The 27,143-nt window shown below is 45.6% G+C and overlaps 2 protein-coding genes across 3 annotated transcripts in view; one reads left to right on the forward strand and one right to left on the reverse strand.

The window, feature by feature from the left end:
• LOC147915642 (uncharacterized) overlaps nt 1-1,255 on the reverse strand; it is a 110,112-nt gene extending 108,857 nt beyond the window's left edge. Inside the window, exons 1-2 of the mRNA XM_087437804.1 lie at nt 1,175-1,255; nt 759-1,110 (exon numbers count right to left, since the gene is read on the reverse strand). Of these exons, the coding sequence (XP_087293930.1) occupies nt 759-1,110; nt 1,175-1,255 (433 nt within the window). The remainder of the gene's footprint in view (nt 1-758; nt 1,111-1,174) is intronic.
• LOC101389197 (ribonuclease P protein subunit p21) lies at nt 1,001-16,836 on the forward strand. Of its 2 annotated transcripts, XM_014782933.2 has the most exons (11): nt 1,001-1,651; nt 3,044-3,503; nt 4,525-4,620; nt 9,158-9,388; nt 10,563-10,585; nt 11,169-11,284; nt 12,009-12,193; nt 15,360-15,460; nt 15,553-15,635; nt 16,436-16,561; nt 16,708-16,836. In XM_014782933.2, the coding sequence occupies exons 2-11, from the start codon at nt 3,051-3,053 to the stop codon at nt 16,788-16,790; spliced, it is 1,497 nt and encodes a 498-aa protein (XP_014638419.2). In that variant the 5' UTR covers nt 1,001-1,651; nt 3,044-3,050; the 3' UTR covers nt 16,791-16,836. The 2 variants fall into 2 exon arrangements, with proteins under 2 accessions (XP_014638419.2, XP_004424479.2); XM_004424422.3 differs by lacking the exons at nt 1,001-1,651; nt 3,044-3,503; nt 4,525-4,620; ... (2 more) ...; nt 11,169-11,284; nt 12,009-12,193 and adding an exon at nt 15,149-15,292.
• Nucleotides 16,837-27,143: the final 10,307 nt, after the last annotated feature.

Here is a 27,143-nt window from a genome sequence, read left to right on the forward strand (position 1 = left end):
TCCAGCAGCAGGAGAGGAAAGCAGGGAGGCTATAATGCAAAAGTCTGGAGTCCTCACACAAGCACCATCTGCTCTTGTGCAGAAACTCAAGTCACAGTCCCAAAAGTGGAAAGAACAGGCCTTGGCCCGCATGCAGTTAACGGGTGTTTGCCGCGCCCTTCCTGCGGTCGGGCCCCGAGCCAGGAGCTGAGCATACAAAGGTGAACAGCGGAGTCGCAGTACCAGCTCTCTCCGGCCTCCCACGCTGGCGGGGAAGGCAGATAATTTCAACAAAGGCCGCCACGCAGGGGTAGGGCGAGGAGTACTTGAAGCCCACAGTAGAGAGAACTCACCTAGTCCTTGAATGTTAAAAGGCTAAAACTCAACTAATCGGAAGTGACGTGCCAGCCGAGACCGCAGGTCCGCCAATTACGTAATTGGCCGCCGCCTCCACTCGCCACCTTCCCCCTGGACGGGCCACAGAGAGGAGAAGTGTAGCTCAAAGTCCGCGACCCGCCCTTGCCCCGCCCCCGGCGGCTCCCAGCCCCACCCGGGACCAGACGGGCCTGGCCAGAGCCCAGGCCCGCAGCCTGCACGGGACAGCCTCGCCGGTCCCGGAGCCCGTCGGCGCCCTGCGGGCAATGGGCTTCAGCGCTCAACCTCGCGCATGCGCGGCCCTCTTTCCCCGGAGGATTCCTCGGGTCACCTGGACGACCGCATTTCAGCCACCTGCCCCTCCGGGTCCCTTCTTGCCCCCGACTCCTCCTGCTGGTTCTCACCTCCGGCCCCCCGCCTTCTCCTTCCTCCACAGGCACCACTAACCCCTCCCGTGGCCGCCCGGCAACACACCGGCTTCCACTGACACGAGCCTCTCGGCGCGGTTTCCGCTTCCGGCGAGTATTGTGTGTCGCGCTGCGGGGCGGGGGCGGGGGGAGGAGGAAGGAGGGAGGCAGCGCTCCGGCGGCTCCGCGCCCCGCACTCCCGGACCCGAAGCCGGGAAGGTAGGTGCTGTCCCGCCGCCGCGCCGGGCCCTGGGGCCTGCCCCCGCCGGCCGGCTCCGCACGCCGCGTCCCAGCGCCCCACGACTGCGTCACCAGCCCCCGGCACGTAACCACAGCTGCCTCCGCCCGCCTCGGGCCCGGGCGGACGTTTTGCCGCCCCGGCGACGTCAGCGCGTCCGGCGTTGCTTGGCTACCCCGCCGTTCCCCCGTCCCGCTGCGGCTCGCCGCCCCGGGTGAAACGCTGACGCCGTCACCGCGGGTCTCGGCTGCGTCATAGCGGCGGGCATCCCACCTTCACGTCACACCTACTCCTCACCTGGACACGCACCCCTCCCTCCTCTCCAATCCCCCTACGCCAGATCTGGCGGGAGAAGATGGAGACCGGGGTGGGACCGAGTTGCGGACCACGCTCAGGAGAGGGTCGCAAAGTGGGACCCCGGACAGTGCTAGAAACAAAATGAGGACGTCCCTGAAGTTTGCCCTTCTACTGAGACACGAGGAATAGAGGGAAAGAAATGACCAACCCAGAGCCACCTGAGGCCTCGCTATGGCTGTAGCTCCAAGCCCTCTCCATACTTCCCTAACCTTTTCCCCATTTCTCTTTCACACCACTTCTTTGCCAGTCCAGATCCATCCTGGTCCCTAACTGCATACAGTTCAACTCACTCCAGGTGAGGAGGCCACCTAATTTCTAGAAGATTGGGGAAGGGGCAGGGTCACTAGTCAAAGTTGGATTTCCATAGGTAGAGAAAAATCGAACTGAACTCCTCTCCTGGTTGAGGGAAGAAATTCAGATCCAAATAAGTTATCAACTCCTACTCCAAATTAAACACTTTTCATGTGTGCCATCAATATATACAGCAATAATCATTGTTAACCCAACTTATCACGTGGCCACTTATCAGCACATAGACCTACTAAATTTCCTTCTTTTGAGTCTCTTGGGAGGGAGGAGGAGGGAGGGTGGACAGGAGGGGTTATGGGGATAGAGAAATCAACTATTTCATGGATAAAAGAGGTGACATTTTAAGGATAGAGGACCAGTCTTCTGCTTTATAAATCTCTCTGGTCCATTTCCAGTTCTTTGAGGCTTCACTTGAGGGAGGTTTTGTTGCCTCTTTTCTTTCTTTTAATTCCCAGCCACTCTAGAACCTATTAGTTGGAGGCACAGTATGTCCAAGGACTTAGTTATCAATAGCTATTTCAAAAGACTCCAATCACTGCTGAATATTTAGAACAGACTTGTCAGCCTTCTTTTCAAGAAGTTGTTGGCCTGGGCTCAGTAATATACTCTTTACTATAGTTGCCATGAATTTACCACTTTTCAGCAGTTGCAAGTGTCCAAATGCACACAAATAGAAATGGGATGTTGTGTGAATCATTTCATTCCAAGAAGAGAGTACACTTCCTCTAGGCTAGTCTGATGAAAGGAAGAATTTCAAACTTTCCTGAAAAGAAGAGGTTGTTACCCTTGCCTAACTCATGCCATTTATCGCCTTTTGAAAGAGTAAGAGACCAGTGGCAGAGAATCAAGCTTACCCTCCCATGGACTATTGTAATAAAACTCTTTATAACATTAAACTTTAAAATATAGTTAATTTAAGAAATCTTAATTAATACTTTGACTTCTATGGCTCTTTTCGCTTTCCCAAACTCCTTTCTAACATATTAGAAAAATATGTTAAACTACAGATACATTAGTCTAGAACTGTTGGTTCTAAGATATAAGTGTATCAGCCTGGATCAGGAGAAATACACTGGGTTGAAGGAAGCCTCTGTTTCTAACAAGAGAAAGCAGAGGTAAAAGACAGAAGAAATTGGGGGTTGCGTGTCAGTTTGGTGAAGAAGGAAAAAAATTAGATTGATGGCTGGGAGTCACAAGTTTTGGAAATGGAGAAACAAAAGATGGGTTGAATTTAGTGGAAGAGAAGATGTAAAGCACCAAGATGGTGCTACATCTGGAGTTAGGATATAACATGGGGGTAAATGTCAGGCTAAGGATGCAGAAAAATTAAATCTCCAACTAATATTTTTCTTTTATCTGCCCCCTTCCTATTCCCAAGTTAAATAATGGCAGAGACAAGTCTGTTAGAGGCTGGGGCCTCTGCAGCCTCCACAGCTGCAGCTCTGGAGAACTTACAGGTGGAGGCGAGTTGTTCCGTGTGCCTGGAGTATCTGAAGGAGCCCGTCATCATTGAGTGTGGGCACAACTTCTGCAAAGCTTGCATCACCCGCTGGTGGGAGGACCTAGAGAGGGACTTCCCTTGTCCTGTCTGTCGAAAGACATCTCGCTACCGCAGTCTCCGGCCTAATCGACAGCTAGGCAGTATGGTAGAAATTGCCAAGCAGCTCCAGGCTGTCAAGCGGAAGATCCGGGATGAGAGCCTCTGCCCCCAGCACCATGAAGCCCTCAGCCTCTTCTGCTATGAGGACCAGGAGGCTGTATGTTTGATATGTGCAATTTCCCACACCCACCGGGCCCACACCGTCGTGCCACTGGACGATGCCACACAGGAGTACAAGGTGGGGAACCAGGCGCATGATGCCAACAAGAGGGAAGAGGGAGGAGCACAGAGGATAGGAGACTCCCTGGGTAGAGGATCAGATGCTCCTGAGGGCAAGATGGTATCTGATCCTCATTCTGTAGTCCCCTTAGAGCTACATATACAGTGAGCACATAGTACACCTGATCGGTTATCCTCAAGCATGAAGAAGAGCAGTGGTGAGGAGTACCGCAAAATTTCTCTCTGACTTTTGTAACACCTTTGAGTATATGTGGTCTTGGAATGTATCATGTCTTTCATAAATGAATGAAACCACATGGAAAAAATCAAACTTAGGAAGAACTGAGAAGTAGTCTGGTTTCTTCATTCTCTCCCCCTGCTCAGAATGTCCCTTTTTTTCCCATTGGTATTGGGAATAGGCACCATAACTTTAGCCTGATCCCCACCAGACTAAACTGAACCAGTCTGTAGTTTGCATCTTCCCCAGATAATGGATAACATGGCATCTGGTTTAACTTACTGCTGGGACGCAGGGTAAATGTTTGAGTAATTTGAACTAGAGATTTTAATATCTTAGCACTTTATCAAGTACTTTGTTTAATTATGTTAATAAAATGTTGGAAACAAGATTTAAGGTAGTTTACCGTATAAGTAATCAAGATTTTATTATATTTGTCAGTGGTTAGAGTTGGATGGGAGGACAAGTTTAAAGAAGGATATCAGGGCACAGAAGGTCACTGTGATGTGATAGGTAGTTACTTGGGTAAGAAAATGGATAGGGTTGGGGAAGGGCACAGAGTTGGTGACAGCTGGACAGCTATGAGATTCAGTTCGAGGAAAGTTTGGTGAGCAAGGAAGGTCACGGGGACAGGCTGGTGGCAAGGGAGGGACCTGTAGGAAGTTGACACCCCAAACGACAGGCAAGAAAAAGTTGGATCAAGAGGTGGTGAGACGGATAGGAAGCAAACAAATGGTTTAAAACAGATATAGGTTCTGCCAGCCAAGCCCAAATGCCACCTCTCCTGCTTCTCACCCATCAGGAGAAACTGCAGAAGTGCCTGGAGCCCCTGGAGCAGAAGCTGCAGGAGATCACCCACTGCAAGTCCTCGGAGGAGAAGAAGCCTGGCGAGCTCAAGGTAAAGGCCAGCAGTCAGCCAAACATTAGCCACACATTATTTAATGCACTGGTTCTGTTTCATTAGGAAAATGCTACTCTCTCAAAAATAATAGTACTTTATCCAGCTTCATTGTCATTAAACATTGTACTTAAATTACTTGTCATGAATTAAGTATTGAGGAGAAAGATGTAAGAGGTGAAGGACGGACTGAACATCTTACATCTGGCGAGTTGAGGGAGTTCATGCCCATTGGTCTCCTTTTCTTTGTAAAGCAGGGAAGCAGGCTCTCTGCTGAGAGTGCAGAGATAGGAGTTTCATAGAAGGATTGAGGAGAGGAGAATTTGGAAGGTTCACTGGAGAGGAAAGGAGAAGGAGCTGACCGAGAGCTCCCAGAACTGCCCCAGTGACGTTAGGACCACATTCTCATAACTCAAGTGTGCTGTATGATGTTGGTTTATTCCTAGAATGTTCCCCTCCCCGTCTTCTGCCTGTAGGATCCTATCCATCCTTCAGGCAAGATGAAAGCCACTTCCTATGCAGCCTTTCCTGACCCTTCAGAAATTAACTTTCTTAATTTTCATACAATTTTGCGTCTCTTTCATAGCTTTACCATATTTGTAGCATGGTATTTTGGTTTCTGCCTTATTTCTTCTGTTGAACAGTGAACAAGTATTAATAGTGGCAGTAATAATAATTAGTATTTATTGAGTCCTGTGTGTTAATTCACTGGGTATCCATGACATTCCAAACTTAGAGAGTTGTTTTAGGTCTTAGGGTTCTGCTCAGGTTGGAGTTCTAAGAGTTCAGGCCAGACTTGGCACAGTGGGACATAGAAAAGCTACAAGACAAAGGGAAGGGAGTCCTAGAAGTCATCTTTGGCAAAGGTGAACTTAGATACCCTGTAAGATAGGTATTATTACCCCAGTTTACACAAGAGGAAACGGAACTTTGATAAGTGTCTAGACCAAAATCATACAGCCAGTATGTGACAAAACCAGGGATACTAGTTCTACATGAAACAATAAATACTTATTAAGCTTCCAGTATGGGCGAAACCCTGTATTTGACACTGAGGAACAATGATGAGCAAAAACAGTCCCTGCCCTCCTTGAGCTTACAGTCCAGTAGAAATAATGGAAAATCACATGGCACAAAAAGCACAGTTGCAAGTTCATAAGAAGACAACATAGAAATTTGACCTCACTGAAGGCTTCCAGAAGAAATAATGAGTTTTTGGAGTTGAGATTTAGGGATCACCAGAAATGAAACACAGGTTTGAAAATAGTAGAAACGTTAATTTTTTTCAGCAGTGACAACATTTTAGCACAAATCAAGTATTGTTACCTTAGTCCTGTATACATTTTAGCAAAACAAGCATTTGAATTTTTTAAAATTTGAACTAATTTTGATAGCAAAGGTGAACTTTGAAAAAAAGTTCTTTATTCTTTTGGAGGGCCCCTGAGAAACTTAAAATATGTGAAAATGAAGCTTATTCTCAGTCATTAACTTTCCTCTTCCCATTGATCACCTTCTTAAAGGTGAGGGATGGAGAGGCGACTAAAAATTTTTAAAACCTTCTAAATGCTGGAACAGAACTGTGGTGTTCTTAAAAATATAAGTTATCGGGACCAGCCCTGTGGCTTAGTGGTTAAGTTCAGTGCACTCTGCTTAGGCAGCCCGGGTTCACAGGTTCACATCCCAGAGGCAGACCTACACCACTTGTCAGCCATGCTATGGCAGCCGCCCACATACAAAATAGAGAAAGATTGGCATAGATCTTAGCCTGGGGTTCACTCAAGCCAAAAAAAAAGAAGATTGGCAACAGATGTTAGCTCAGGGTGAATCTTCCTCAGCAAAAAAAAAAAAAAAAAAAAAAATGTAAATTATCATTTCAGTGGTCTCTGAAACTATTACCAACATTCCTTTTGTGACCATTTTGAATTCTCCTACCCTCTCCCTCATCCCTACCTCCAGAATCAGACCCAATGCCCCTTTTAGAAATAATTTATAATTAACCATGCTGAAATGAAAATTGTGGATAAAATAACCTATCTACATAATTTAAAAAAGAGTATCATGCCCAAATATAGGATAATATAATACAACATAAAGAAAAGTAATTTATAATAAAATCTGATATGTAAATATCTGGGCATGACTACCCTGAAAGACACCACAATGTAGTTTTATCCTTGTGCCTATATGTGACATCAACAATACAAAAAATACAAATTCAGACTGAGGTAATTATGTAGTAATGTTGACTCAAATACCACAAGCTCTTGGTGATATAATTTTTTTAAATGATAAATAACTTTTGGTACAAAAGTACTAAGAAAAAACAAAATACAGTCTTAATGAGTTTGATTTAGCCATTCCTGAAAAATTGAGGTATATTAAAAGCATGTAAGAATTACTCTGTGTTTATATATAAAATGGCCTTCAGTTCCAGGCCCACATTTTTGAATATCCAGCAGAACATGAGAAAATGGTGGAGGACAATTCATCTTGCTGGGTTGTCTCACACGTTGGAGGAGTGCTAGCCTAGCATCCTTGCCAGGAGCCCCCCTAGTCATGGCAAACAAAAAAACACCTCCCATTTCCAAAATACCCCTAGAGGGACGTAACACGCTCATTAAGAAGCACTGCCCTACTTATATAGAGTAAAAAGGGAGAAGGGATTATGGGATTATACAAGGGAGAGCACTTTTGCTTCCTATTTACTACAGTTACGAATCCTAAATTCTACCCATACATCACCCCTAAATATACATGTAGAGGGAAAAGGGCTGTGTTTTTCTTAAGGGTAAATGTTGTGAGAATATACTTTGTTCCAGTGTGCCCCTTTGAAGGCAGCAGTGGAATGGGAAGCAGCAAGTGGCTCTAGAACTGGAGCTTGTCAGCCTGCCTCTGCTGGGAACTAGCTTGAAATCCAGACACCCCAGGCTTGTAAGGCCCACCCTGGCTTTGCAGCCTCACTCTCTATTCCCCCTCAGCCATGCCTTTCAGTCCCTATCCACTTCTTCCTTCCAGAGTCCCAGTCTCTGCTTCTCACTTTGCTTCCCTCTTGGGTTGATTTCTCCCCATCAGTCACATGACGCTTAGAGAATCCTTCTTTGGGGAGATCACTTCTTGTTGCAGTGGAGGTACAGAAGGGAGGATGTACTTGCTGATAACCCTCAGAAAGGGTTATGGTGGTATTTGAGTCCTACATTATCAAATTTCAGGAATGTCAGAGGTTTAAGTCTATGTGCTGGCTGAGAGAAAGCATGTTTCAAATTTCAAGCAACTACAGTAGTCGCCTCTTATCCACCGGGAATACATTCCAAGACCCCAGGTGGATGCCTGAATCTGAGGATAGTACTGAACCTTACATATCCTATACATACATATTTGAGGTGTGACAGCAAAACTAGTACATATTTCTTTTTCCTTCTTCACAGTTACAGATAGAAGATTCGTTCTTACCATAGAACTTAGCAACCTCAGCATACAATTTTTTTTGTTTCCTTATTAAGTCGAGAACTTTTACCTTTTCACATAAGGGAAGTACTTTACAGCTTCTCGTTGGCGTATCCAAATTGCCACCATCACCACCCTTGTGCTTCAGGGCTGTTATTAAGTAAAATAGGGGTTACTTGAACACAAGCACTCCAATACTTGTGACAGTGGATCTGATGACCAAGATGGCGACTAAGTGACTAATGGCTGGTAGCCTATAGGCTAGACGAAGGGATGACTCACGTTGCTAGTGGGATGGAGCGGGATGGCTCAGCTCTAGATTTCATTACGCTACTCGGAAAGGTGCACAATTTAAAACTTGTGAGTTGTTTATTTCTGGAATTTTCCATATAATATTTTCGGACCACAGTTGACCGAAGGTAACTGAAACCACAGAAAGTGAAACCGTGGATCGGGGGACTACCGTAATTTACTTACACACTTCTGGAACCTGTTGTTGGGGTGGAAACTGTCAGTTCTCTGAAGTGAATTGAAACTCTCTAACAGGTTCAGCCCTAAAATCTACATATATATTTTGTAACAACCCATTACTAAAATCCTACTGGAACATCATACTTTTCCAGTTGGTTCTCTGGTTTTTATCAGGTAGATGTCTTGCAATATACAAATGATGACAGTCTTATCTCCAACTTTCCAGTATTTGTGCTTTCCTTTTCTTGACACATTACATTAGCTAGAACTTTAGAGTTGGGAGTAGTAGAGATGTCTCTGATACGTATAATAGTAGATGTTATAATATTATTGAGTTTTTATATCTTGAGTTTTTTTACCAAAACATAAAAGTATAGCTTTTTTGGAAGTTAATATAATTAAAGAAAATTTAAAAATTTTTTAACATTGATTTTTTTTTTATCTTCCCAATGGTCTTCACTCCCAAGTCATGGAGCCATTCTTACAGAAGGAAATTCTAGTAGAGGGAAACATGAGTGTCCTGTTTCCAATGACACTGGAAGTCTGTTAATTCAAACACATGGAGGGTGGGGAAAGGCACCCTATGCCCTTGCTAAACATAACACCGTCCCTCTTTTCTCAGAGACTAGTAGAGAGTCGCCGACAGCAGATCTTAAAGGAATTTGAAGAGCTTCATAGGAGGCTGGATGAAGAGCAGCAAATGTTGCTTTCACGCCTGGAGGAGGAGGAACAGGACATTCTACAGCGCCTCCGAGAAAATGCTGCTCACCTTGGAGACAGGCGCCGGGACCTGGCCCACTTGGCTGCCGAGGTGGAGGGCAAGTGCTTACAGTCGGGCTTCGAAATGCTTAAGGTTCGGCCTTTGCTCCTGCATAGCCCCTCAGGTCGAGCGCAGTATAGCTTTGCACAGGCCATTCTGTCAGCCCAGGATGCTCACTCTTCTGCTCTGCTTCTCTAAATCCAGTTCTTTCTTCCAGACATACTCAAAGGATCTTTCTCTATAGAAAGGCTTCTCTAATTTCTCCCATCCCCTTCTAATCATTTCTTTGTTCTTATGTCTTGTCAACAATTATGTGCTTAATTTGTACCAAAGTAACAAGTCAGTCTTTTGAAAGGAGGGCAGTCTAGTCTGAATTAGTGAAAAAACTATTCATTAAGAATTGTGTAAATGCAGTTATCATTACTTTTCTGTCCTAGAACTTGATTTACTAGCGCTAAAAAAGAATAGAAACATAGTTTGAAGGACACTTGAAATTATGTGTAAAATAATATATTGCTTTTGGTATGTAAATGGTGCCTCTAAAATGTTTGAAATAATCTGTTCTCTTAAGCAGATGAATGGTGTTAGCCAGGCTGTAGGAAACATTTATCTTAGAGATCAGATTACCAGCATTTGAATCAGTGAGGCTTCATTGTACATTTTTCTGCATGTTATGTATTGCTTGGTATTTATTCTTATGTCCTTTCATGTATGTGTGTTCTGCCTTCCACATTAAACTGGGAAATCCTTGGAGGGCAGAGATTTGTCTTCTTTGTCTTCTGGACCCCAAGTATTCACAAATCAGGACTGGCACACAGTTATTAATGTTTATTAACCAATACCAGACAGAGGATACCAAACCACAACAGGAAAGTATGATTCATTCCTATGCCACCAGTCGAACTATCTTTACTGATCCTCAAGGAGACGGGTGTGTGGTTGGTACTTGGGGGACAGAGTAAAGAGCAGACACAATCCCTGTCCCTTGCATTGAGTTCTCGGTGTCCTTGAGGAGCAAAGACAAACACACAAGAAACCATTTGGAAGTTATATAAATTACCAAGCTTCATGATGACCAAAGTTGAAAGTGGGGATTATATTGAGAGAGATGTACTCAGATCCCTCTGGAGTCCCCTTGCATTGTGACCCTCAGTTTGCCCTATGCCTATTTTATAGATCTAGAACTTGTGGGAGGAGGGGGAACCTTTTACCTTTAGGACCCTTGACCACCAGGACCAATATTGCTTTCTTTTCTCCTTCCCTCTAGGATGTCAAAAGTACCCTGGAAAAGTAAGTGATTCTTGCATCTCTTTGAGTGAGTTAGGTCTTGGCTAGGGACTAGGGATACAGTAAGGAGTTGGGGGAGTAAGGATGGGAAAGTCATGCAGTGTCTGGGTAGGATATGAGAGAAGGTTCATTGCATCCATGAAGCGAGTTAGAGAGCAAATCATCAGGAGTAACAGTCCCTTACCTTTTCCCCTTTAAGCATCAAGACTTGTAAGGAAGATACCAAGATAATGTAGAACTAGATTCTAGATTCTAGAACTAGATTGTACAGGTGGAACTGTGTCCAAACAAGATGGAAGGAGGAAGGGGTTGGGAGAGCGGGGAGGGTGATTATCCATTTGCATGAAATATCCCAGAAAGTTCTGAGACTCATTCTTAAGATAAGAGTCTGTTCAGGGTACCATATAGCTCTCTACAGATTGGTAAAAGAAAGCAACAAGCAAGTACTTGTCTTCAGGGAGAAGGAAGAACGTGGGAGGATGGAGAATTTTAGTTTCTCCCTAAAGATGACCACATCTGAATACTCACTTAGCTGGAGCTTCCCCTGACCCTGCCCTTTCTTCCCCTATCTCCCTATCCCTCTTAGATGTGAGAAGGTGAAGACCATGGAGGTGACTTCAGTATCCATAGAGCTGGAAAAGAACTTCAGCAATTTTCCCCGACAGTACTTTGCCCTAAGGAAAATCCTTAAACAGCTAATTGGTGAGTTGTTCCCAAAAGGAAACTAGCAGAGAGAAGAAAGTCCTTCTGTCCTACTTTATCTGGGCTTCAGTTATCCCATCTGTCACTTTTCGTGCCCATACCCACACCTACCCTGTTACCTGGCTTTCAGTCTCACTCTGAGTCACACAGCTCAAAGTGAGAAGCCTTATGTGTCATCTGCTCTAAGTCCCACACTTGTCTAAATAGGGATTCAGAAAGGTTAAATAATTTGCCTAAACTGGTCCTCTCTTGAGAGTGAAAGGGAGTGTCATTAATATTTACTTAGGGAAAATAGTCATAAATCAGGACTGTTCCAGGCAAACAGAAACATGGTCACCCTGTCCCTAGACCATAATGCTATCTTGTCCTTCTTAATATTTTTCATTCTTTCTGGCTTTGGACTGTGTCTTGCACTTCTCCACACAGTGAGATAGATGATGATGTCAGGGGCCGATGGAGAGTGAACGAGGCAAAAACCTAAACCACCAGCCCTTGGAGAGTCAAGCAATCACTATCTGTTTATTTTAGGGCCAAGGTGAGAAGTGAAGCCATTGTTTCCCCCTCTCCGTTAGGTGACATCATGCATTGAGAAAGTTAACCAAACCACAGTGTTCTGGGGACCTTTAAGGGAATAGGCTCTGTAAAGGCAGGCTGGAAGAGTGAGGCAGGGGTGTTTAGCTATTCCCATCCTCATCTAGCTCCCCACTCTGGCTTCTCCCGCCAGCGGATGTGACCCTGGACCCTGAGACTGCTCATCCTAACCTAGTCCTGTCGGAAGATCGTAAGAGCGTCAAGTTTGTGGAGACAAGACTCCGGGATCTCCCTGACACACCACGGCGTTTCACCTTCTACCCTTGCGTCCTGGCTACTGAGGGTTTCACCTCAGGTCGACACTACTGGGAGGTGGAGGTGGGCGACAAGACCCACTGGGCAGTGGGTGTGTGCCGGGACTCCGTGAGCCGAAAGGGCGAGCTGACTCCGCTCCCTGAGACTGGCTACTGGCGGGTGCGGCTGTGGAATGGGGACAAATATGCAGCCACCACCACGCCTTTTACCCCTTTGCACATCAAGGTGAAACCGAAGCGGGTGGGCATATTCCTAGACTATGAGGCCGGCACACTGTCTTTTTACAACGTCACAGACCGCTCTCATATCTACACCTTCACTGATACTTTTACTGAGAAACTCTGGCCCCTCTTCTACCCTGGCATCCGGGCTGGTCGGAAGAATGCTGCACCACTTACCATCAGGCCCCCAACAGATTGGGAGTGACAGGTAGAGACGTGGGAATAATTGGGGTGAGGCAGGGTCAAGAGCTATGGGCCTTCCTTCCTGTGACCTGCTGGAATGTCTTCGTGTCTACCTGGTTCTGGTCCTGAACCATCTGGGAGAAACACCTTGGTTTCTAGAATGGTTTATATGGAGGAGTAGGTGGGACTGGGCTGGGATGAGAGCACAGCTGTGTCTCCCTCCAAATTGTCACGGTGGGGAGCTGGTTCCCAGGGGATTGTCTCCCCTGAAGTCCATCAGGTTTTCTTTTGCACAAGGATGGGTTGGGAAGGAAGGAGAGACTTTTCCAGAAACAAAAATTCTGTGGGAGGTCTGACTTGCTCAAATTGGAGGAGGAAACAGAGACCCCTGTACATCCTTTTAGGGGGTTCTTTGACCCAGAATAGTCTTGTTTCTTACAGAAGATCACAGGGGTCTGTGTACCTCTAGATTGAAATAAAGATGAATGACAGTTGCTCTTATGGGTCTAGAAGTTGAGGAGTTTTCTGAGGGCAGAGATTGGGCATCAAGAAGGTTAGAAAAAAGATCATGGAAGGAGGCTAAAAGAACAGATTCCTAAAGACTAATGAAGGGGAGAGGGTTTTCTTTGGTCTTCTATTCCCAGAGTAAGGTTGCCATTATGAGTAGGATTGGCCAGAGGTAGGAATGTGGGGAGGAGAGGGTAAGAAAAAAGAAGAGGAGAACCCGGGTCCCTGCCTCAGCCTTCAGCAGAGGCAGCTTATTGCCTGCCTCCTTATAGTTGATTTTCTCCAAGAAGTCAGTCACCTTGTTCCTTTTCAGAAGTGAGGTGCCAGAGACTCTGCAAGACACATCTTCCCTTTCACTGCTCTCCCAAGGGAACTTGGAAAGGAGAGAGTCAGGTATTAGAGGAAAGAGAGAAGTATTTCTGTCCAAAGCCCTGGCCTTAAAGAATGTTACTAAGTAGCTACTCCCAAAATGTCAGCCTTGTTACCTGGCTAAGGTGTCCAAGCCAGAAAGGGAGAAAGGAAATGCAGTCTTCCTCACCCTGAGGACAGGGTAGAAGAGCGTGGTGTGTGTAGCAAAGGGCCGTATAGGCATTTTCCTTTTGCCTGTGTGCATCCGGCCTGGAACTAGTATTCACAGGAGCCAGTTTTTTGCTTGTTTGTTGCCATCCTTCACCATTTGCCATTTCCCCATCAGAGAATGTAAATCATTTTAATGTTAGGCCAAAATAAACAGCCTGTAGGGTACATATGTTGTCCAAAAAGGTAAAGCAATGCATGCCAAACCAACCTAAAATGACCTGGATTATCTGCTACTTGGATAATCAGGGGTTCACACAAGATTAGAACAAGAAACTGCAGTTTATTGAGGGCATTTCAGTTCCTCCTACCACCTCAACAGGACTTTGTCCAGACTCTCCTCTTACCTTTGTGCCTTGACTGTGGTTCTTTGTGGCAAGATGCTTTGGTTGGTAAACATAATATGGAACAAAGGATCCACTGAAGTGATCTCTGTGTTGTGTGGTCATTTGATGACAGTCTTGTGTTGCTATGTAAGAATCACTGGGTGTTAAAAATCCATGTTCCTGGGGCTTACCTTCAGTGATTGATCAGGGTCCGGGGTGGGCTTGGGCATCTACATTTTAAACATACTCCTCTCATTTGAGTCTGGGGACCCTTGTGAAACTCATCCCAGAGGAGGTTTCAGCCATTTCCTCCAAGCTGGAGGCCTTGCCCAGGGGTTTTGAGATGGGGGAGAGGCCTCATCCTCTCCTGACTTATGCTGCCGTCTCCCTGTCAGGCTTCATTGCTGTTCTACCCCTCCAGCTTGCATCCCTCTACTTCCGACCTCAGGAACTGGTGGTCATTAACTGTGAAGCAGAGGTAAACACGGGATGCCAAACAGAACAAATGGGAGACAGAAACAGGTCAGAAGGAGGGATGTGAAGTGTGTGTTTGTGCTGAGGGTGGGGTGTAGTTTCAGGAGCAGGTGATGCAGTCCACGGGCTTCTGTGCTCCAGTACCGCTGAGACTAGGAGTTAGTGAGGATCACCTACTGTGTGTCCGGCATTGCTTAACAGAAAGTGTGTTTCTTGGTAAGTGGAAAAGAGTGGGAGTAAGCTGTGCTTTTTGAGGGCCAGGAGCCCTCTTCCCTCACTCCACCATCCTCACGATCCTTTCTAATTTCACTCCCGCTGGCACTAGTGCTTTTTTTAATGTATAACCTCTATTCCTTCGGTGCGTAGATCTTCCAGGCATCCGCCCTTGGCTTCAGGAGAGTAGGGCGGAAGGTCTAGCTGGATATGAATTCCACGTAACCATCTTCCCAACCTATCTGCGTAAAGAGGCAAGTCTTTCTGTCCAGAAGACGCTTAGCAGTTTAAGATCCTCTGCTGTTTCACTTGTCTCTCCAGTCTACCTAATATAACTGATCATGGGCTTGAAGAAGACTGGAGGAAAGCCAAAACTCATAAAGGGACCCTGGGCTTGGGCTGCGGGTACACGGGTTTACAAACACACGGGTCTGTGAGGCCGCAGGGCGGCGCCAGAGTAAGAACCTCAAGGAACCTGCGCGAGGGAGCGCCTCGCGGGCCCAGGAACTACACTTCCCGGGAGCCCTTGCGCGGACACCCGGGACGGGGCTCTCCGAGGGGCGGAGCCTGCGGATGGTAGCTTGTGAGGCACTGAGGCGGCGCGGATGGCGGGGCCTGTGAAGGACCGCGAGGCTTTCCAGAGGCTCAGCTTCCTGTACCAGGTGAGTCCCGCGCACCGGGAGGTGGCCGGGTGGGGCCGGGAGCCGACTGACCGCGCCCCTCCCCCAGGCCGCCCACTGCGTCCTTGCGCGGGACCCCGAGAACCAGGCGCTGGCGAGGTTCTACTGCCACACTGAGAGGACCATCGCGAAGCGGCTCGTTTTGCGGCGGTGAGACGGGAGCGAAGCCTGGCGGAGGGCGGGACGGGGAAGGATGGGAGAAGGAGCGCGGGCGCCGGATGACCATCCCCCTCCGGCCCCAGGGACCCCTCGGTGAAGAGGACCCTCTGTCGTGGCTGCTCTTCCCTCCTCATCCCGGGGCTGACCTGCACACAGCGCCAGAGACGTGAGTGTTCCTGGGGCAAGCGACCCCTTCCTCGATTTGGATGGGTTAGAGTGGGATTTGCTGGAGCAGGCTTTTTCCAGCTCGGGGTTATGTTGCTGATTCCACTTGGACGAACTAAGGTTTAGGCGTGGCTTTTATACCCTATCTGGGCAGTACAGAAATGATGTGGCCGTTAAGAGGCAATCCCACACATGCATAATAATAGGTGTTATTTGGCATCGTGGAGGACGCGATTTCCACCATTCATTCATTCATTCGACAGATATTTAGTTTTCTAAGATGTGTCTATTGTGCTAGATTCGTTATTCTCATTGAAATTCTAGTCTTATAGGACAGACTAACATAGAAACAATTAAAATAAGTGTGGAAAAATGCTTTAATTGGGAGAGTGGAATGCTAAACTACTTTTGCTAAACTACGGTGGTGGTGAGGTTCATGATAGCAAAGCGAGTGGGAAATGGAAATTCTAGGCATAGTGAGGACCCTGAGACAAGAGAGCTGGTGCTGCTTTCCAGGAAATGAGAGTTCAGGAGGCTGGAGTTTGAGGTGGGCAAGACATGAGGTTGGAGAAGGAAACAGGGCAGATATTGAAGAGTCTTGTTAAGGAGTTTGGGCTTTATCTTAAGGGTACCAAGACATTGATAGAGTTTATGCAGGGACTTGACACCATCAAACTTGCATTCAAAGTGGGTAGGGGGTGGAATTCCTACTGGAAAACAGTGAAGGAAAAACTGGGTACAGGAGATCTTTTCCTCTCCTGAACGTGGGCACTCTCTTCCTTTTTCCGACTTTCACCCCAGGCTGCAGGGGACAGCGCTGGACAGTACAGACCTGCCTAACATGCCACCGCAGCCAACGGTTCCTCAACAATCCTGAGCATCTGCTCTGGGGAGACCGGCCTGAGGCCCAGCTGGGGAGCCAGGCAGGTGAGCGGTGGTAGAGAAGAACAGGGGATAACCCAGGGGGATAGAGACAATGGGGAACATAGAGCTGAAGAGGACACGTAGGTGAGCTCTGGATTGGTGAGAGGTGCCACAGTCTTAGAAAACTCTAATTCTGCTCATCTACACAGATCCCAAACCACCACAGCCCCTGCCAAACGCAGCCCACCTTCCCGAGGAGACAGTGCAGCCTCAGAGCTCCAGTCACCAGTGATGGATTCACCCTGTCTTTCAAGTAAATAAAGTTTAATTCTGTTTCACTTTGTGAGTCTGTTCTGTGAGTGTTTCAGCTCTTAATTCCATTTTCCTCTGTTTCTGTATTTCTCTGTCACCAGCTAACCTGTCCTCTGTCCTTATCATCCTCGTACTCCTACCATTCAGGGGATCCCGATTTCCATAGACCACTTGGCCCCACTAAGCAGCTCCCATTTCCAGGACCCTGACTCCAGTGCCCCTTCTCCCCTTCTTCCTCAGTGCAATGCCTCGTTTGGAACTCAGGCTCCAGAGTTGTCTGCAAGGGCGTTAGCCTTCTTAGGACATTCCATATTTAGGTAGCTCTGACTGTTGACTAAGGGCTGGACAGACTGCTGACACCACTGATGCTGTTTTTAAAAAAGTTTGGGTGGGGGGAGCTTCAGATCCTCCAGGCCCAGTCAGAGTTGGTCTTTTCCCAATCTCTGAGTTTTCCTCTATAAAATTTTAATAAAGAAAATTGTACAAACCTGAACTAACAAAGTCAAAGATGCTAACGAAAGGACGCTGGCAGATACTACACAAGTATGCTCTGTAGGTAAACTTTACCTTCAAAGTTTTCTTGAAAATTAGTAAACAACTAATTTTGTTTTATTTGATAACCCTAGAGAACTACTCAGGACAGAATTTCAGACCGACCTGTTTGCTAGGTGCCAGCTAATCATTTTACCCTAAAAGCATACAAACAAAATTTACTATTCCCAGAATGCAGTTTTGTTTCTTCTCCTTCTCTTATAAATCCTGTAATGCACTTACTTATTGGTGCATGAAAATTACTCCATAACATTGTGGCTTAAAACAACAATAATTTATTATTTCCCCTGATTCTATGGGCTAGGCTGTCTGAGGGCTTGGCTGGGTGATTCTGTTCCATATGCCATCTGCTAGAGTCACTCAGGTGCATTTAGCTGGTGGCTAGAACCTAATCTGGAAGACCCGAGAAGCTTCACTTGCATGTCTGGCACCTCACTGCTTCTCCATGTGGCCTTGCTGTGTAGCTGGCTTTGACGTCCTCACAGCATGGCTGTCTCAGGGTGGTTGGACTTCCATGGCTTCTGGCTTCCACAGAGAGCATTCCAAGAGGACAAGCTCCAAGGTGCAACTGCTTATCAAGCCTCTGTTCTTGTCACGCTTGCTGATGTCCCCTTGACCAAAGCAAGTCATATGGCCAAGCCCAGATTCGACATGGAAAGGGCTACACCAGGGTGTGAATACTGGGAGATTCATTGGTTTCCTGGTGACCACCAATATAGCAATCTACCACATCCTCTCTTTGCTTTCATCCTTGACTCAGTCTCTCCACTGACAACTTCACATGTCAGTAAATTATTCTCATGGAAAATACTAAACAGTGTGCACATAACTAAATGTTTCTGAGTTGTTCTTTGACAGTTTATTTCTGTAGATTGTGCCTACCTAGGTCAACTGAAGCTGCCAACAGAAACGTGTACCCTGAAAGTGCACCCCTTGCTGACCTAGACCCTTTGTGTCCTCGGCTCTCCTTCCTTGGCTCCCCTCATGAGTCTCATTTCTGAGCTGGTTGGTTCTTGCACACTAAATCTGATTCTTGGCCGGTTTGTTTTTAATGTGATTATGATTGCACATGACTGTCCGTGTCCACAGTGGGATGGCAGCAGGGTTCCTCTAACTGGAGATCATAGCCCTCTTCCTCCTTCCAAAACTCTGTCCTTTTTCATGTTTACTTATTATGACACTGTGGTTATCAGTATATGCAAAAATGGATTTCTGGTAGAGGAAATCCATTTTTGCAAATCCTAGTATGCAATAGTCAGCTTTCTTTAATGTTTCTAAACAATTTAATAATTCAAAATCTGTGCCCTTTTAGGACCCTTTGAATAAAATTAATAGAGGAAAGACACCAAACTTAGGTCATTCCAATTGAATCAAGAAAACGAGGTCTTCCAAAAGCCATAGAAACCAAGACTTAATCATTCCTGAACCTTATCATTCCTAGAGCTTAGATTTAGCATTTTTTAAGACTGGTAAAAATGAGTATCATTGTCAGGGAGGGAGAAAGAGAGAGAAAGATTGAGAGACTGTCCTTCTGAATTCAGAAAATTACTTAGATTCTCAACAAAGGGAACAATACATAATAATTCTAGCTTTATCTATGTCACATAGTGGCCATAACAATCAAATGAGATAATATATATGGAGGCACCTTGAAAATTGGGTATTATAGGGCATTTTAATAGAGTGTAAGTAGTAACCAAAATTATGCTTTGGAAGTAATAATATGTATCAAAATATGTTAGAAAAGACAGGTCCTGGACCTCAAGGAATCTGAGTTATTGTCCCCACAAAATGTATTTGTAAAATTTGTAAAATGAACAGGTTGACTATGTTCTTTTCCTAAAGTTTCTTCCAATTCTGGAAACTAACAAATGAAGTTATCCAATTTTCCCAGTAGATGTCACAAAACTAGGATTTCTTTCGGACTTTTTCATGCATTCGTTCAATAAATATTTTCTGAGGGCCTCCTCTGGCAGGGCATTGCTCAGAACTTAGGACATATATCAGTGAACAAAAGAGTTGGGGGTAAGACAAGCAAAAAACAATGTTTGATGGTAAATTATATATTATAAAAGGATGTGTGCAATAGAACAAACCAGGAGGGTAAGGAAGCTGTTGGATACAGATTCCAGTTTTAATTAGAGCAGTCTAGGAAAGCAGCCCTGAGAAGGTGACCACAGCGACTCTGCAGGTGCCTCTTCCATATCCCCTCAGATGACCCCAGAGGAGATTACGTCCTGCAGATACTTCCCATACATGACAACAGCTTCTATCTCTGCCCAAGGGTGTTATCTGGAAGCAAGAGCCATGCAGGGTAGGCCAAAAGTGCCAGGCAGTAATGCCCTGGGAGTAACCCCAAACAGTGAGGGATGAGAGTTGGTGGATAAATATTCTACATAGTCTATCAGAGTCTCCAGCAGGGTTGAGCCCTGGTGGCACCGGTGCTTAGACATGCCCTTTATACACTTTCCTCCCTCCCCTGTTTCACTCCCCACTTCCTCACCATAATTCCTGGGGTGATCTTCCAGGTAAACTACCTGCCCCCAAGTCTTTATCTATGGTTTGCTTTGGAATAATTCAAACTAAGAGTAACATTTGGAAAAAAAAAGACTTGAAGGAGGTAAGGGATCTAACCATGTGGGTAGCTGGGAAGAACCTTCTAGGTAGAGAGAACAGCTAGGGCAAAGGTCCTGAAGTGGGAGCCTGCCCAGGACGTTCAAGGATCAGAAAGGAGGGCCGGCCCCATGGCTTAGCGGTTAAGTGTACACGCTCTGCTGCTGGCGGCCCGGGTTCGGATCCCGGGCGTGCACCGGCGCACCGCTTGTCCGGCCATGCTGAGGCCGAGTCCCACATACAGCAACTAGAAGGATGTGCAGCTATGACATACAACTATCTACTGGGGCTTTGGGGGAAAAAATAAATAAATAAATAAAATTTAAAAAAAAAAAAAGGATCAGAAAGGAGGCCAGTGTGAGTAGAACAGAGTGAGCAAGGTGGAAAGTAGTAAATGTGCCCAGAGAGAGAGTGGGAGGCCAAGGATCTTTAGGCCATCATAAAGAAATTGACTTGTTCATTGAGAGGCCACTGGAAATTTTTAGCAAGGAATGACATGATCTGGCAAAACATTTTAAAAGGATCACTCTGTTCTTTTAAAAGTAGACTAGAAGGGCAAAATTGGAAGAAGGGAAAAGAGGAGGCTATGGCAGTCGCCCATTTGAGAGTTGATAGTGGCTTGGACCATGGTGTTAGCAGTGAAGATGGAGAGAAGTGCTCAGATTTTCGATACAGTTTGAAGGTAGAGTCCATAGATTTCCTGGTGGACTAGCACTGCGCTGTGAGAAAAAAAAAATGGATAAACAATTCCGCAAAACTAAAGTTTAAAGGGGCACCTCATATGTACTATATATAATATTCAGAACAAGATATTGGTCTGTCTTTGAAAATATCCTTTGAGAAGGATATTTTATGAATTCCTATATGATCAGAATGTAGAGAGAGTCCAGTGTATCTCCAGCCCCAATGTGGGGAAAGAAGGTGTGGATTAGTTTCCTAGGGCTACCATAACAAGGTACCCCAAAATGCGTTGCTTAAAACAACAGAAATTTATTCTCTCACAGTTCTTTTTTTTTTTTTTTTTTAATTTTTTGTTTATTGCAGTAACATTGGTTTATAACATTGTAAAAATTTCAGGTGTACATCATTGTACTTCTATTTCTGCATGGACCACATCATGTTCACCACCAAAATACCAATTACAACCCATCACCACACACATTTCTAGAGGCTAGAAATCAAGCCACCAGCAGGGCCATGCTTTCTCTGAAGGCTCCAGGGGAGGATCCTTCATTGCCTCTTCTTAGCCTCTGGGGGTTGCTGGTAATCCTGGGCTTGTAGATGCATCATTCCAATCTGCCCCCATCATCAGATGGTGTTCTTCTTGTCTGTCTATCTCTGTCCAAATTTGCCTCTTATAAGGACACAGTCATTGGAGTAAGGCCCACCTTAATCCAATATGACCTCCTCTTAACTTGATTACATCTGCAGAGACCCTATTTCCAAATAAAGGCACATTCACAGGTTCTGGGTGGACATGAATTTTGGGTGGGCACTATTCAATTCAGTCCAGGGTGGAAGTTGGGTTTGAATTCAATCTAGTCATTCCCAGCGTTTATGGAAAGTATACTGTAAGGTTATTTAGAATGGAGAGACATCCCATAACTTCTCTAACTCTCTGAACTTCTCTCTCTGTAATGTTAGTGCTATAAAGGTTCTTAGCGTATATCTTCTCTTTATAAAGATAATCAAAGACTCAGAAAAGTTGCATGATATGCCAAGTTCACTGCAAAGCCAGAATTAGAACCCAAGCTTTCTTCGTCTAAGGGATACTCTTTCTATGTTCACAGTGGCTGAAAAGAAGGTGCAACTCTCCCTGCTAATTTCAAAACTAATAAACAAAACAACCTAGTTTTCTAGATTTTTTCATATTAACCAGGATATCTTATCTATGATTGTTCTACTGAGTGGCCCTATCCCCAGGAAAATGGAACCCTAGCAGAAGATTAGGCTCAGGCCTCAGTCCATGTCACAAATCAATAAACTGGATTTGGAGATGCTATTCTGGGTTACAATGAATTTAAGAATTAAGCATTGTGTTACTTACTAGAGCTGCCATAACAAAATACCACAAACTAGGTGGCTTAAACAACAGAAATTTATTGTCTCATAGTTCTGGAGGCTAGAAGTCCAAAATCAAGGTGTCAGCAGGGTTGGTTCCTTCTGAGGACAGTGAATGAAGGATCTGTTCCAGGCCTCTCTCCTCGGCATGTAGATGACTATCTTATTGCCATATGTTCACATCATCTTCCCTCTGTATGTGTCTCTGCGTCCAAATTTTCCCTTTTTATAAGGACACCAGTCATACTGGATTAGGGCCCACCCTAGTGACTTCATTTTAACTTGGTTACCTCTTTAAAGAACCTATCTCCAAATAAGGTCACATTCTGAGGTACAGGGGATTAGGACTGCAACATATGAATTTGGAGTGTGCGGAGGGAAGGACACAATTCAACTGTAACAAACATGAAAGGATTTATAGCAATCTCAGTAGTTCTTAAGAATGCCACAGTTTACTCAAGATTAATTCTACCAGTAGGTTGGTGCTTGCAAATTCTTGGCCACCGTCAGCTGCCTGCCCCACCTTAGGAAACACACTGTCTCAGTTATCTGCCTGGGTCCCAAGCTGTCCACCCAGGATGAAGGAGATATTTTCAAGACAGTTCTCCCATCTAGCCATAAGGGACAGACTTCCTGCTGCTGCAGACCGTCCCACGGTTTCTGGCCTTCTGGGTGAGGGGTTCTTCTGCATCTGGGTCTCAGCCACTCAGCACAGCAGCCCCACTTTGGCTCTTAAATGAGTCAGCATAGCAATGCCATTCTGATGTTTCAGCCAGTTCAGCACTGGCATGATCACAGACTCTAGTCCTGGTTTGAGAAGAGGCGATGATGGTGTCAGTTCAAAGTTGCTTTTACTTTGTCTTCTGAAGCAGCAAACAAACATTGAAAAGATATACCTGAGATAAAGAAGCAACGACAGGAGCCCCAGCCTCACTGGAGAGACAACCACAAGGTCAGAGGGACCCAAAATTGTGGGCAACCTCACTGCCATTACTAAGGTCAAAGATGTTGGCACCCAGGAACAACTCAAACGCCATACGAGGGAATAATCCGTTACTCAGCCAACCAGGCCACCGTGTTCTACTGCGCAGGCTCTGTGCCTTGACTTTCTTGTGCCAGCGCTGCCAGTCTCTGCCCCCACCTGTGCAGTGATACCTAGAATTTCTCCCTTTGTGTCACTGGGGGCTTTTTGGAGGAGGGCTGGCTAGTGGTCTACCACACACAGGTACACACTGTGGCTTTATCCAGAGATACAAACAACTCTCGTAAATCATTCATAGTAACTGAACAGGGTAATGTGCATTCACTTATCTGATGGACATCTTCCTAATACAGCCTCTCTAAACACACCATTTCCAACCCTCCCACTGCTGCTCATTGTGGTAGCACCAGCAACTCATTTTTGCTGGTCTATTACAGGTACACGTTTAGCTTTGTGAGAGTCTAGATGATGTGATTCAATTTTCCAGAGCTTGATGACCCCTAGATAGCTGATGCCCTGTGGAGCTGAAAGATCAGACAGTGAATCAGTGACCCCTATCAATCTGTAGTCATAGGCTTTATAAAAAGACCTGCATTTCTGACTTTCCCACCCTGGATAATTATAAAACTGGACAAAATGTATAAGGCATTTGTTTCCAGACTTTGGACTATAGGCAGCCAGGGACTGCAATCCCTGAGAGAAAGGGAATGTAGGAGATGAGCCCCACTTTTGCCCCAGCCCTCTGCCTTATGACAATTTCCTACCCATGGCACAGGGCAGCAGGACAGAGTATGCTGGTTCTGCTGAGCTGAGGAGGCAGAGACCAGAATTCAGGGCTGCTGAAGTGGCTGGAACTTTCCAGGTACAGAAAGGAGAGTGGTGCAGGGGTGGGGGTGGCAGAAGGCTGTGTGGGAGTTACCCCTGGATCCTAGGCCAAGCGCTGGGCTGTACTTGCACAGGGCCCAGCAGAGTGTGCTGCTACAGGACCAAGAGCAGCACTTACCAGAGGTCACAGTGGTGGGAGGGCGACACTGCAGCCCTGCAGAGTGGAGACCTTGCTGAAAACCCTGGGCATTGAGCTGAGACACCAGAGAGGCCCACCTTTGAGTGAGGACCGTGCCCTAGAGTAAGAGCTGAAAACCAAGGTTCAGCAGGGTCAAGATGAGCTTCCAGTGAAGTAACTACTTGGCAGAAGAAAACTTTCTTTAAAGGAAGACAACATAATCCAGTGTTAAGTACTGTACTGTTTTTTTTGTGTGTGTCTGTGAGGAAAATCGGCTCTGAGCTAACATCTGCCAATCCTCCTCTTTTTGCTGAGGAAGACTGGCCCTGGGCTAACATCCATGCTCATCTTCCTCTACTTTATATGGGACGCCGCCACAGCATGCCAAGAGGTGCGTCAGTGCGCACCCAGGATCCGAACCGGCGAACCTCGGGCCGCCGCAGCGGAGCGCGCGCACTTAACGGCTTGTGCCACTGGGCCGGACCCCAGTACTGTACTGTTTTTTGATCTCCTAGTTTCACAGTGATTACCCTCTGGTAAAAGTTGTTGTTTTCCTCTCCCTGGCATCCATTACTCCACCTATTGGTAATATGATCTATATTTTTCTTCTCCCTCACTTGCGATCAGTGTATTTTACATGGACTTACTCCAAACCTGATTCTACAAGTGGGCAAGTGATCTAGGCCTATGCAATCAGAGCATCAAAATCCCCTGCCCAGCATGATCCAAGGGCATGGGTGATACCCAGGCTCCTCAGTTAAAATAGCAAAGCTTATAAAAGGTAGTTCAAACAGGGAAATAATGTAGACACAATATTAGGTACCTCAGAAAAGCTCTGGGATGACCAAAGAATCAGGCATGGAGGCCACGCAACCAGGAGCAGTGCCCAAACCACACTGTGGAACTGTCCCAAAGAGCACCTCACTGCCGTCACTACTGAGCCCAGACACAGCCGACCACACTGCTGATGCTGGGCAGTGGGCATCTGCAGCTCCACCAACAGTGCCCATGAGAAGCTGGGCACCTCCCCTGACTCCTTCACCAAATGAAGGATTCTGGCAAATATCTACTTCCTCACAGTGCTGTCTTCCAAATCTCAGTCTAGCATACGTATAACTGATTGGCAGTTCTAAGGTCATATGTCTATGCTCTAGTGTCAGGCAAAGTATGGAAAGTAAGTTGTGGCTTCTATTGGAGGAAGGGATACAGGAGTCATAATATGGGAAATCCCCCCCCGAATAAGAAGGCAAATGTAGATACTGGGCAGCAACAAAGCATATCATGTGTCCTATACCAGCAGTTCTTGAAGTGTAGTCTCTGAACTGCTAGTGTCCCCCAAATCTTAGTTTCATAATAATACTAAGATTTTTTTTTGCCATTTTCCCTGTGTTGACATTTGCACTAGCGGTCCAAAGCAATGGCAGGTAAACTGCTGGTGACTTAAAATGAATCAAGGCAGTGGTACCAATCTGTATCCTTCGTTGCCATACACAGGGCCAGGGTCGGGGGCAGGAGGAGCCAGTCCCAGTTAAGTATGTCCTCAATAAAGAAGTAAAAATTCTGAATTTTATTAAGCCTTGACCCTTGAACATTTTAACTTTCTGTGTGACACATTTGGAAGTGTGCATAAAGCACTTGTGCTGCACACTGAAGTACAGTATGGGGAAATTATTGTCTCCAGCAAAAGCACTTATGTGACTAAGTTATGAGCTGAACTAGTTTGCTTTTTTCATGGAACACTTTTTTTATTGGTGTCATAATAGTTTATAACATTGTCAAATTTCAGTTGTATATTATTATTTGTCAGTCGCCATATATATATGTGCCCCTTCACCCCTTATGCCCACCCCCCAACCCCCTTCCCCTCTGGTAACCACTAATCTGATGGAACACTCTTTTTACTTGAAAAAATGACTGACACAACCATAAACTAGGGTTATTCTGGCTTGGTTTTTGACAGACATATACTGAAAAATGAATGAACTGAGCCTGTCTCTTCAGGGAAAAGAACCAACAGTTTTTGTTGCCATTGATAAAGTTCAAGCTTTTACGGGAAAATTATAATTTGGAAAACTTGTAACCACCTGTATTAGTTTCCTATTGCTGCTGTAATAAATCACCACACACTTAATAGCTTAAAACAATACAAATTTATTATCTTAGAGTTCTGGAGGTCAGAATGCCGCAATGGGTCTTACTGGGCTAAAATCAGTGTGTCAGCAGGGCCGCATTCCTTCTGGAGGCTCCAAGGGAAAATCCATTCCCTTGCCTTTTCCAGCTTCTAAAGGCCACCTACATTCTCTGGCTTGAGGACCCTTCCTCCATCTTCAAAACCAGCTGCCTAGAATCTTCAAATCTCTCTCCTTCTCTCTCCTCCCTCCGCCCTCCTCTCTCTGCTCCCCTCTCCCCTCTCCCCTCTCCCCTCTCCCCTCTCTCCTCTCTCTCATAAAGACACTTGTGATTGTATTGGGCCCACTATAAAGTAACATATTCACAGCTTCCAGGAATTTGGGGGGCCATTATTCTGACTACAACATGGCCACTGTGAGCTCAACAGTTTCCCAATACTTAAAGATTTTTCCAATGAGATTGCTAGTGATTTTTAATGAATGTACCTCTTTTATTTATTTATTTATTTTATAATTTTATTTATTTATTTTTCCCCCAAAGCCCCAGTAGACAGATGTATGTCATAGCTGCACATCCTCCTAGTTGCTGTATGTGGGACGCGGCCTCAGCATGGCCAGAGAAGCGGTGTGTCAGTGCGTGCCCGGGATCCGAACCCGGGCCGCCAGTAGCAGAGTGCGTGCACTTAACTGCTAAGCCACAGGGCCGGCCCAGAATGTACCTCTTTTATATTGTATGAAATGTGTCAACATTTGGAAGATCTGCATACCTCTGTGAACCAATATTTTCAAAGACAAATCCTTGATATTACACAATTATGCATGGGCAAAAGATCCACTCAAAGTGCAACATAGACCAGTTAATTTTTTAATAACATTTTCCCCAATGTTTAAAAGTTAATGTGCACTATAGAAAACAGAAAACACAAGAAGCAAAGAGCACAAAAATCAGCCATAATCACAAGTAGTTTACAGTTTGGCTGGTCCTTCTAGTCC

This window comes from Ceratotherium simum, chromosome 13 (genome assembly GCF_057802395.1).
Source record: "Ceratotherium simum simum isolate JZ-2026a chromosome 13, ASM5780239v1, whole genome shotgun sequence".
NCBI lineage: Eukaryota > Metazoa > Chordata > Mammalia > Perissodactyla > Rhinocerotidae > Ceratotherium > Ceratotherium simum.

What these genes read in the sequence shown, in the direction of transcription:
- LOC101389197 (XM_014782933.2), top strand. Translation starts at nt 3,051, where the DNA reads ATGGCAGAGACAAGTCTGTTAGAGGCTGGGGCCTCTGCAGCCTCCACA. An exon ending in ATGCCACACAGGAGTACAAG is followed by an intron (nt 3,504 to 4,524) that starts GTGGGGAACCAG and finishes CTCACCCATCAG; the next exon opens with GAGAAACTGCAGAAGTGCCT. An exon ending in AGAAGCCTGGCGAGCTCAAG is followed by an intron (nt 4,621 to 9,157) that starts GTAAAGGCCAGC and finishes CTCTTTTCTCAG; the next exon opens with AGACTAGTAGAGAGTCGCCG.